This window comes from Corylus avellana, chromosome 1, assembly GCF_965113065.1.
Source record: "Corylus avellana chromosome 1, dhCorAvel1.hap1.2, whole genome shotgun sequence".
NCBI classification, from domain to species: domain Eukaryota; kingdom Viridiplantae; phylum Streptophyta; class Magnoliopsida; order Fagales; family Betulaceae; genus Corylus; species Corylus avellana.
In genome coordinates this window covers 45707208-45719893 of record NC_142490.1, presented here as the reverse complement: position 1 = coordinate 45719893, position 12686 = coordinate 45707208, and the positions used below count along the sequence as shown (strand labels likewise).

The following is a 12686-nucleotide window of genomic DNA, read 5'->3' as shown; positions in this document are numbered from 1 at the left end:
AATTGGTAATTCACACAATATATGCATCATAAAAAAAATATCTATAAAAGTTCATAAATATGTGCTCAAATTGATATATTAGAAATATAGTATGTCGGCACTACATAAAAAAGACATAAATACAAAAAAAAAAATAAAAAAATGTCTAGAACTGTATTTTAAGGTCTCTTAGAGATTTAAGATTTAAGATGACATTCATTAGGATTTGAAGTTTTGGCAGTAAAATCTAACGGTGTATTACTTTTCGAAATGTTGGCTTCTTTCCTTTTTGAATAATGAATTAATAGTTTTAAACTTTGACGATTCATGAACTTAAAATTTTCAAGTTAAATCACAACGTTGTAAGAAACAATCAAAGTTTATAAACATTAAACAACAAAATAAATAATCGTACGGATATTAAAGTTTATTCAATCATTCAAATTAATAGTGAAATTAAATTAATGTTTATCTTACAGCTGTATTGACATATTCAGTAAGGGCTGCAAAATGTCTATTTTCAACCTCCAACAAAGAATAGACACATCAGCTATTTCACCAAATAATAGTATACACGAAAACACATGATCAAAGGCACTTTCTCCATTTCAACCGGCAACAACCCCTTTAGCATTCAATGGGTAGAACAAACCGAGCCAACCTGAGAAGCACCCAAAAGCAATACATATCCAGGAACCCAATTCGATCTCCACCAAAGAAAACCCTTCCCTTGCTACACTTCACAAAGGCTTTTTCCAACAGCGCAAGACTTCAGCCAATTGCTCCAGCAATGCCTTCTTGTCTTCATCTCCTTGTGCAGCCACAAGGACTCTCATAGTCAGAAAGAACTACATCCATTTTGATTTCTTGCTCTAAAGTTTTCTCTTGAAATTTCACACTCTCACTAGTCCCAGAAGCTAATTTTTCTAATTTGGCTAGGAAAACAACAATTTTCTTTTTTTGAAAAAGCTCATGGCACACCCAAATCCTAATGTGGCTCCGCCACTACAGTTAACAGAGAAAACCCAAGAAACCTGACCACCGCCACGACGAGGGCCATGCCCGCCGAGCTCACATCCCAGAATCAAATAATTTTCAGAATCACAAGTAGGCCTTGCCATTTTTAAAGGAACTAGAACATGCATCAACAACAAATATGTAGAATTAGCCAAACAATCCAAATGCACCCAACAATTGAAGATTGTTAGTTGATTTTCCAAAGACAGCATGACAAATGACACTGAATTAAGGCCAAATCGAAGAGAAAAACAAAAGAAATATAAAAAGGCAAACAATGTAAACAAAATTTATCATAAGCTTATAAGCTTGGAGGATTCAAAACTAATTATAATCCAAAAAAAAACAGGAACTAGTGGCTTTTTTTCTAGAGTTAGAACTCAAGAGCTCAAGAATAGCTTGTTCCAAAATGATATTACAATTTTGTGACCCTCTAGAGCATCTCCAGCAGTATTTTTAAACTAGTTTTTTAATTAAATTTAGCTATTTTGTTAACGCTTTTTGTTCCAACAGATACTGTAAAATAGAAGGTTTTCCTACTACAGTGAACTTTCATATTTACAAGTTACTGTAACAACTTATAAGTAATATTTTATTATATTTTCTCTTTTTTTTTTTTTTCTATTTTTTTAATCTTTTTTCCTTCCTTCTCTCCTTATCTCTTTTTACGAGAAAGACAAAGAAATAATAAAAAACTAATAAAATAATATTTAATTATAGTAGATAGTTAAAATAGATGTTCTTGTTAAAATGTGTAGTGAAAAACTAGTAGCTAAAATGAAAAAAGTTGTATTTTGAGTAGTAAAATGAAACTCTTGCTGGAGATGCTCTTAGGGAGCTTTATCAACTGTTTGTAGTGGTTCTCTTGCTTCTCTAAATCCCCTGCAAATTTCTCTGACCAACTTATAACTAATTCATCCAAGATAATTGCACTCTTGAGAAAAATCTTTACCACATAAAGCTCCCGACTTTAATCCTCTTGAGATGGGACAAAAAACATTAAGGTATTGGGTCCAATATCTCACGATCAGAGTACAAATGGATTCCCTAAAAGATCATTGCAAATTAAACGTTTTAGCCATGATAATAAATCAACAATAAGGTGGTAAACATTGAAGCCTAGACGAAGTTACCGTAACAAATTGCAGAGTCTTGAGACAAGATGTATGCAAATGCAATATCCTCAATAGTGCTACATAACCAAGATCTACTGACATACCAACCAAGAATTCCAAACTCCATGAGAAGCTGATTCATGCGATAAAAATTTGCATTTGGTAGAAAAATAGAGCAAGTATCAATCTCTGCCTTTTCCAGTGAGAATGACTCATACAAGCAATAGTTGGTGAACAGAAGACCCGCGTAATAAAATTCTTTGAGACCAACTCCAAAAATCATAACCTGACAACCATTCCCATAATTCGAATTTTGTCTTACAAATTCGGGAAAATTACAGTTTACCCCCAAAAGTTGACAGCGTTTTTTAATTTGAACATCGAAGTTTCAATTTTTGCAATCCACACCCACAAAGTTCCAATTTTTTTTAATTCGACCAATATCATTCCAAAATTCTCATATTGCCCCTGATTTATTTTTTTTATTTTTTATGAAAATGAAACAAATTTGGGGTGCAAAAATGACCAACCGAATTTTTTTAAAAGGAAAAAATGCAGTTTACTCCCCTGAAGTTTCAGGAGTTTTTCAATTTTAACCCCAAAGTTAAAAAATTGACAATTTAAACTTTTCGTTTAATTTTTCTGTTAAATTGGACGAAATTTTTTTAAAAAAAGCCTAAGGGTAATGATGTAATTTTATAGATTTCCATTAATTTTGACAGAAAAATTAAACGGAGAGTTTAAATTGCCAAGTTTTGAAATTTCAAGGGGATAAATTGCCAATTTTTGAATTTTGAGGTTAAAATTGAAAAACTCCTAAAACTTCAGGGGAGTAAATTGCATTTTCCTCTTTTTAAAATTTTTTTTATAAAAAATAAAAAAATAAAAATTAAGGGCAATATAGAAAGTTTTGGATAAAATTGGTCAAATTGCAAAAAATTGAAACATTGGGAAGTGAATTGCAAAAATTGAAACTTTAGTGTTCGAATTGAAAAACGCTGTCAACTTTGAGGGGGTAAACTGTAATTTTCCATACAAATTCCTTTATGCTCAGAAAATGGAGCTTGGGAACAGAAATACGTACAACCTTGAGGATTGCACGATCCACATCAATGCCTTGTTCTTCATTCAGTTTCTGCCTTTTGGGTTTATGAATAAGAGAATTTGCCTCCATATTCAGACGGTTCCCCTATATCCCCAATACTTCTTCAGAAAACTTTTGTAGAACCGAAGTGAGTCTGATATACCAACATTCAGCAAAATACACAAGCTTTAGGAAGGCCTTATCACATAATAATTAGCACAAAACAAATTCGTAAACAAGAACATCCCATAACAGCAAGTTCTGAGTTTAGGTAAAAGGCCAGCTAGCCGTACTTTTACATCTTCCAAAATACAGAAATTTATTTGCTTTTTTATATCGTAAAGAGCTTAATTAAGAAAAGTTGATTTCAAAATGAACTTTACAATTTTGTGACCCTCGAGGGAGCTCTTCCAACTGTTTGCGGAGGTTGCTGTGCTTCTCTAGGTTCTTCTCTACGTTCGAAAAAAAATGCTCAAACTCGTCAAAGCTCCATGTATACTCCGTGCAAGTCATAACCATTTCTTCCAAGACAAGTGAATTTTTGAGCAAAATCTTTATTGCAGAAAACTCCTCCTTATTTCCATCATGCGTATCAACTTTAATGTACTTTAGATGTGACAAGAAACATGAAGGCACTGGGTCCAATACCCAATCATCTTCCTCACAATTTGAGGACAGTGCGATACCCTAAATGATCATTTCAAAATAAATGTTTTATCCATCATTGAAAATCAGCAATAAGATGGAACATATACAAGATAGTAGACAATGTAGATTAGGTGAGATTACCGCCAAAAATTCCAGTTTCTCAAGACAAGGAGATCTTTGCAATATATTCAGGAGTGCCTCACTGTCAAGATCTACTGACAGTCCATCGAACAACAAACTGACCAGGTTATTAAACATAGGCATACGAGGTAGGAGTTTTGTTGCATATATCAAAACCTATGCACAGGATAAATAAATGAATCATTATTAAAATACTTCAATAAAAAAGCAAATAAAAATGACAAACCCGTTAAGAAAAAAAAAAAAAGAAAGCATACTGGGATCATGGTGGAGCGTGATTAAGAATTATGAGATGAGCAACAAGAAGAATAACTTTGAATTAAACAAAAACCTAATCAGTAATTTCCAATTACTAACTAATGTAGATTGAAAGTCATATGAATTTAGTATTATAAAGAGATTGAATGGGATGAGGGCAAGCCTTAGGTTCCAGTCTTAACAAGCAAAAGAAGAGAAATTTTCAGTTTCTTTTTTGATGGGCGGAAGAATGTTGTGTTTAATATCAATAACACATAGCCTAAGAGTATGAACATAAACAACAAATTGAAACCAGAGTAGCACTTATCCAATGATGTTTCAAATGCTCTACAGATACTAATTATGAATAGCATTTTTAATTTTTCAATAGCATACGTTCTCCTTTGATATCTTTATTATATTTTAGTTTTTACCAATTGATTTTGTGAGCATCATAAAAAAATTACAAAACAAGATAATTCTCATCACTGAAGTATTTAACTTGACAATCAAATGGTTAAATCACCAAACTACAACTTTCTTTGAAATTGAACAGAAGACAAAATATATAACATAGTTGTTCATGGACATTGAAATTGGCATAGAATAACAGGATCTTTTATAGGAGAGACACTTGTTACAAGGGAGTGAAACACCTTGGAAAATATCTCAAGTAAGATCATGAAACACATGTTTTGGGAGAACACCATAACCTAAAAGTTTAAACTAATTGACTAAGATCTAATAATGTTATGTGATTATATCTATTACTCACTTTTATTGGTACCACTCAATGTAAGATTCCAACAAACGTGGATACTCTAGTTAATCTTTCACTCGTGTGTGAACCTCTACCATAATGACCATCCTCTCCCTTGAATGGGAGCCTTCTCCAAGCCATTTACTAAGTGCCAAGCATTACACCAAGGATCAAACGACTGGATAAACCCACAGACTGTTTGGAAAGCAAAAGTTAAAAAGTATTGAATATGATTAAATTATTTGTCAATTGTTGATGAAATTATTCGAGACTTGAGTTCTGCATTATAATTGATTCTTCATGAGTAAAAACTCTTTCTGTGTCATGACATTTGCCCATCCACAAGAATGCTCGTTGTAACATCTGTCACAACTTAAATAACATGAAAACATGGAATGGTCACTATCCTTTATATGACATTAGCTTTACCCTTTGGTTTGCTACACTTTCCAATTTTACCACTAAATAATACCACATTTATGCAAGCAATGCAAAGGAGGAGGGCTTAAATTGTCCACCATTATGCAGATATGATACACTATAATTTGAATTTACAAAGAGAGAAGCACGCAAACCTCAAGCACCCCGTTGGAAAGTTTTAGGAATTTTACGTTGGAGAGGCTGGAAAGAAGCTTATACATGCGATAACCATTCTTTTTTGATTTATCAAGGATGAAAGTATCAATCTCTGCCTTTTCCAGTGAGAATGACTCATGTAAGCAATAGTCGTTGAACAGACAACCACTGTAATGAAATTCTTTGAGGCTACCTCCAACAATTATAACCCGACAACCATCCTTAAAACTGGAAGTTTGGACATGACTTTCAACTATGCTCAGAAAATGAAGCTTGGGAGAGGATATACGCATAACCTTGAGATGCCCCCAGCCGCAACGGCATAATTTCAAATTCTCAAGGACTGGCAGGCCAGAGAAAAACTGCTGGGTCAAGTATTCATCCGAAAATGTAACATTTTCAATAGTCAAGATCTTGAGATTGGAGAAACAAATCGTTGTCGGGAGCTTGAGTATACAGGGCATATCAAGGTGTAAGCTTATGAGTGTCTCACAAGTAAACAAGCAATAAGGCAGTGAAAATACTCCTTTGCAATCGTGAAGCTCAATACGCAACTCTTGAACCTTATGTCTTACTGTGGCAGAGATCCACGTACTAACACGAGATGCATCAAGTATCACATAACAACAGAGAGTGAATCGTTTGATAACAGAGGATTTACGAAGACTAAGCACCCTATCCACAAAATTCATAAAAAGCGTTATATCACGCTTTGCGGATCGTAACAGGAGAAAATCTAGATTGGGAATAGAAGCCCATAGGTATTCCCACCTTTTAGAAAGTACGCTTGTCCTAGCAGCGTCTTCTATTGGAAGAAAGGAAAGGATGTGTCGAAGAACCTCCTCAGGTAACTTACCTAAGCTCTTGCTGTTCCCATCAATGTCCTCTTCTTCATTCAGTCGGGGTTTTGGAATTACACAAGTTGTCTCCATAACTAAGTTTCTGCTTTCCCCTGATACATCCAATACTTTGTCAGATACAGTAGCATATATAAAAGGGTATAGTCCTGTAATGGAAACTTTGTAGAAAAAAATTAACACTGAGATACAAAATTTACAAACATTCAGCTAAACACATGAGCATCTACAAAAATGGGCTAATTTTTGCTATTACTTAAGGATCATAAAAACAAAGGTTGGATGATTACCGCTGAAGCCACTGGCAGGAACCAAAGGGAAAAAGATCTGTTGGATGGAACGTGCTTTGAAAGTCTGTTTTAATTTGTGTGATGGAAGGGGAGGGGGTCTCTGGTTCTTGGGCAGGGGAAGCAGACGATGACTTCGAGCAGTGGTGGTGCTAAGTAGTAGCCGACGACTTCAGAGCTGAAGAAAACTGTGGGTAAAACGCGTGGAAAGCATTAAGATTTTCTGATATTGGGATAGAGTGGTGATATAGAGTACACCAGCGTGGGTGAACAGTGCTCACGCTGGTGTACTTTATAATATTAATGAGGGAAGGAATTAATGAGGGAGTTTAACGGCTCAGATGGAAGGGAGCTATTTGGAGCACACGTGCAACTCATCGGTACCAAGTTTAGATAGTTAGTTTTTTTTTTTTTTTTTTTAAATTTTTTTTTATTGTTTTTTTTTTTATGAGAATAATAATATTAATATTTGTTAAAGTAATGATTAAGTGATTAAATTTAGGAGAAACTTCACTTTAGCTTCCTGAAATTTTCGATTTGACAAACCCCCAAACTTTCAAATCTCTTAATTTGGACATCTGAACTTTCAATTGCTCTCAATGTGGACCCCTCCGTTAATTTTAACCGTTAAAAATACCAAAAAAAGACTAAAATATCTTTGATTTTCATTTTTTTTTAAATAAAAAAAGTTTTGGAATTAAGGGTAAAGTTGGAATTTTATACAAAGTCAAGGGTATAAACGTCATGTAACATTTAAAATCTGACATAGAGGTCCACATTGAAAGTAATTGAAAGTTCAAAAATTCAAAGTAAGAAATTTGAAAGTTTGGGGGTTGTCAAATCGCATAAAAGTTCAGGGGGCTAAACTGAAGTTTCTCCTTAAATTTATTTGCTTTTGGGATAAATGGTAATTTAAGATAGTATCATTTGTTGGATTATGCCGTTGACCATCTCATCTGAAAACCAATTGGTGTCTAGTGAAAAAAGCCAAAACCTCTTATAACATTTGAAATCCTGTGACTCGAATCCATGACCTTACTCTAATACCGTGTTAAATTACTATTTATTCTAAAAGCTTAAACTAATAGAAACAAAAACACTAATTCAAGTCTCGGCTCCTATGGTTTCTTTCTTTTCTCTCCAGCGCCTCTTGAGAGCAAAGAAAGACTAAGGCCTATGGGGGTGGGAAGAACGGCTATTCCGGTTCTTCCCACCCCTCCTCCCCTCTTCTATCCCTCTTCCTCTCTCTCTCTCTCTATGTTGCTTCTTAGAGTTCTTACCGGTGATTTCCTTTCTTCGGTTTTATCCATTGCCTTGTGCGATTTATCTTTTCTCTGCCAAAAATCAACCCCAGCCCCTCCTTCGACGATCCACCGCCTCCTCCGAGCCACGTCAACGACTTTTTCGTTCGAATCTATCATGGGTCTACGATCTGGTTTCTTTGAAGCTCGATTTGTCTTCCCACGGTAGCCCTGCCGCCCTTCGCGCCCCTCTTGCCTCTCGCTCATCCCTTCGGCCATCCCAGGCCCCCGCGTCTCAGCCATCTCCCCCGCTGGTTTTGCTGATTTTTGGTCTTGGAGTTTTTATTCTGCTTGTAATTAAGTTGTTCTATTTTCGTTGTAATTTTATGTTTATTGTGTTTCATTTCTTGGCTAGATCCTTGATCTGGCATTTTTTTTTTCTTTCTATTTTTGACAAAGATTTTCCTCTTCTTTCTGACTACTAATGGTCGACGTTGTTTTCCTTTTCCGACTACTGTTGGTCGTGTCGTCTACCCTTTGGAGTTTTGTCCCGTTTACAGAATATTGCCATTTATTACCGTCTCTTTTGGCCGTGGAAGTTCGTTTGATGGGCTAGGTCATTTGATTTCTTTCTTTTCTCTCCAGCGCCTCTTGAGAGAAAAGAAAGACTAAGGCCTATGGGGGTGGGAAGAACGGCTGTTCCGATTCTTCCCACCCCTCCTCCCCTCTTCTATCCCTCTTCTTCTTCTCTCTCTCTCTCTCTCTCTATGTTGCTTCTTAGAGTTCTTACCGGTGATTTCCTTTCTTCGGTTTTATCCATTGCCTTGTGCGATTTATCTTTTCTCTACCAGAAATCACAACCCCAGCCCCTCCTTCGACGATCCACCGCCTCCTCCGAGCCACGTCAACGACTTTTTCGTTCGAATCTATCATGGGTCTACGATCTGGTTTCTTTGAAGCTCGATTTGTCTTCCCACGGTAGCCCCGCCGCCCTTCGCGCCCCTCTTGCCTCTCGCTCATCCCTTCTGCAATCCCAGGCCCCCGCGTCTCAGCCATCTCCCCTGCTAGTTTTGCTGATTTTTGGTCTTTAAGTTTTTATTCTGCTTGTAATTAAGTTGTTCTATTTTCGTTGTAATTTTATGTTCATTGTGTTTCAGTTCTTGGCTAGATCCTTGATCTGGCATTTTTTTTTCTTTTTATTTTTGACAAAGATTTTCCTCTTCTTTCTGACTACTGATGGTCGACGTTGTTTTCCTTTTCCGACTACTGTTGGTCGTGTCGTCTACCCTTTGGAGTTTTGTCCCGTTTACAGAATATTGCCATTTATTACCGTCTCTTTTGGCCGTGGAAGTTCGATTGATGGGCTAGGTCATTTGTTTGACCCATTCCCGATTGTTATTAGGATTTCTCTGTCGTTTTCGTTTGTGATCTTGTAATTTCTCTTTTTCTCTTTCCCCCACTTTGAAAAAAAAAAAAAAAAAAGATTTAAATTTAATCATCTAAAAGCTTAAGCTAATAAGAATAGATAAATTTAACTACTTAAGTCATACAATAATGATGATGTGATAGTTAAACTTAACCTTTGGATTAATAAGAGCTTGTACAAATAAAAATCAATGCTAATATTCATTGCCACATTATTACAATTGTATGGCAGTTCAACGAGAATTTACTAAATATAATTTCTCTTAACTAATCGATTATTTAACTCTAGAAATGGTGAGCGTGAGACAAAAAGAAGGGACATTTGGCCTGTTTGGTATCATTCCTTTCTATTTTCTCATTTCAATTATAATACGACTAGCCATATTTTTTTATTATTTCAAAATCATTACTCAATTTGTAACTCTCTAAAATTACTTATAAATCATAATCTTATATAGTAAAAAATTGGGTAATACAAGAACGTTAAACATTCGGGAAGCAACTTGTCTTGCTCTCTCACCAGGGCAACTAACATCAATTTCTGCCCTTTCTACTAAGAATGAGTTATATAATCAATATTCATTCAAGAATTCACCAATCAGAATCACTGTGAATCAGCACTTCAGCTTCCCTTATGATTAGAGAATGAAATACTCAGAACCTCTATATCAGAGTCTTGAAGACACAGCACTCTTTCCACAAAATTCATGAGAAGTTCTCTTAGCGGGCAAGGTTTTCCAAAAACATATATAGAATAGGATTAGAAGTCCAAAGTACTTCCCACCTTTTAGAAACTACACTTGTCTTAACAGCATCTTTTATGGGAACAAAGGAAAGAATGTGTCGAAGAAATCCTCAGGTAAGTTACTTAAGCATTTTCTGTTCCCATCAATGCCTTGTTCTTCATTCATGCAGACGGTCCCCTATATCCCCAATACTTCTTCAGAAACAATCAGCAAAATACAGGAACTTGAGGAAGGAAAAATTTAAAATTTGAGTGGTTCAGCCTTAAAAGGTGAGTGCTTTTAGTTTGAATACCTAAACACACGAGAGAATGTTTATTATATAGAGTATCTGTACAACTTGAAAGTATATCTCATCTACTGTTTTACAGTTCAAATATCAAAAGATAAGACACGTATGTATTCCAAGAGTTAGAGATTGAAAGCAAGATATCTACAATGTAAATATTATCTCAAAGATTAGAATCTGGAAATCATCTATGTTTTGTAGTCTTTGCACACGTCTCTGTTGGGAGCTTTGAATAATGTGATTGTGGTTGATCAGATGATTGATTATCTCTAACAACGTGTAAATCCAGCGCTAAGAAGAGCCCGATAATTATTGAATCACTTGATTTGATTTCCTTGAGTCAGGGTAAAATAATCCAAAATAAATGATTTTGGGATTTTGAGAAGATAAAATTACAAAGAGAGAAAAAAAGAAAAAAGAAAAAAAACTGGGATCTTAAAGAGTGTAGAGCGATGGCTAATAAGGATGATAAAAACAAAGGCGGGATACTTACCCCTAATGCCACCGGCGGGGAGTAAACGACGGCGCTTCTCGGGGATGGAATGGTGTTTCGGTTTGAGGATAAAAGAGAGAGCATTTTATGGAGGGAATATTTTTTATAGGTGTATTTTTTGGCGGGGAAAACGGAACAGCATTCCCTCCAAAACCTGAGTATGTGCTGCTTCTATGGGACAACACGATGGATGCATTAAAACGTCAGGGTTTGGAGAAAATTTAAAAAAAAAAAAAACAAAACAAAACAAAAGGATTAAGGGGCGTTTTAGGGAAAATTGCAGTTTACTCCCTCAAAGTTGACAACGTTTTTCAATTTGAACGCTAAAGTTTTAATTTTTACAATCCACCCCCCCAAGTTCCAAATTTTTGCAATTTGACCAATTTTATCTAAAACTTCCCATATTACCCATAATTTTTATTTTTTAAAATTCGGGGTGGTTACCGTCATCTGGTCATTTTTGTACCCCAAATTTGTTTTTGTTTTCATTAAAAATAAAAAAAATTAAGGGCAATATAGAAATTTTTTGATGATATTGGTTGAATTGAAAAAAATTGAAACTTTGTGGGGGTAGATTGCAAAAATTGAAACTTTGATGTTCAAATTAAAAAACGCTGACAACTTTAGGGGGGTAAACTGTAATTTTTCCTTATTTTTACAAATATCCATTTCATATGAATAAATTTTTTCCTTAAAAAAAACACCTCTTAAAATAAAACGTAATATTAACCTATTATCACCGTAGATTCATCACACTCAAAACTAACTTAAATTTTATATATGAGTTTTTTTTTTTTTAAAAAAATTTTTAGATATGAGTGTTTTTTTTTTTTTTTTTTTTTTTTCCAAGTCTGATTTGTCATTCTCTGCCGGTCTTATCCACCAATGCCACTCACTAGTCACTACTATCTTTTTCAGCCTCTCCGCATTCAATTGTTGAAGATGCTCATATTTGTTATCCAAATTACTCGCAATCTAAACAAAAAATTACCTAGATCTTTTTTTATAAACAAACAATGAAGTCAGTGTCACATATAACATCAAATGGCCTAAAAAAAAGCATGCAGTTAACTTGAGAAACTTTTTCAAACAATAAACATTATTCGATGATCAAAAGAGAAGCCCATAGAAACGATTCGAACAAAGACATTTCTTATAAGAGATATGCTATAATCTAATAAAAATTTTATATTTTGCCAATAAAAATCTATGTGGTAAGATGTCATATCATCTTCTTTTTTCATCCACCAAAAATATGATATGCATTTTGTCACGTGAACTTTTATAGACAAAATGTGAAATTTTTATTAGATTTTAGGATTTCTCTTCTTATAATTAACCTGGAAAAGGAGCCCTAGTTTGCAAGTTTAAGACAAAGATACAACTCCTTGGACGCCACGGAGTTCCAAATGTTTTAGGATTGGTACTTCCCGTTAGAGTCGGTAAAACCACGTGTCAGAAGCAGATCCGGAGTCAGCTGATCTGTTGATAAGGACCTTTGATTGGTCCACTTTTTAAATCCCACCCCACGGAGGAGGTTTTCCTTCCGCGTGATCGAGAACATTATGGGCCAAAGCCTGGACCTATAAGGATAGTACGATTGGTCTACTTTTGATCTCTTTTCCCCCTTGGAGATTCCGTGGACCCAGGTCCAGCTCTGGCTTCTAATCCTGACCGTTGATCGCGTCATGATCGTGAACAGATAAAAAAGATAACGGTCGTTTTTGTTGTATAAAATCCTAAAGAGGAAAGAACCAATCGCAAGCCACACCCTAACCCTCTCCTCCTCTCCCC

The 12686-nt window shown here is 35.1% G+C and overlaps 1 protein-coding gene across 1 annotated transcript; it reads right to left on the bottom strand.

The window, feature by feature from the left end:
• Nucleotides 1-3400: 3400 nt before the first annotated feature.
• On the bottom strand, nucleotides 3401-6899 carry LOC132171274 (F-box/FBD/LRR-repeat protein At5g56420). Its single transcript, XM_059582557.2, has 4 exons — nucleotides 6705-6899; nucleotides 5557-6509; nucleotides 3985-4140; nucleotides 3401-3882 (listed from the first exon to the last, which is right to left on the bottom strand). The coding sequence occupies exons 2-4, from the start codon at nucleotides 6487-6489 to the stop codon at nucleotides 3547-3549; spliced, it is 1425 nt and encodes a 474-aa protein (XP_059438540.2). The 5' UTR covers nucleotides 6490-6509; nucleotides 6705-6899; the 3' UTR covers nucleotides 3401-3546.
• Between the last annotated feature and the right edge of the window lie 5787 nt (nucleotides 6900-12686).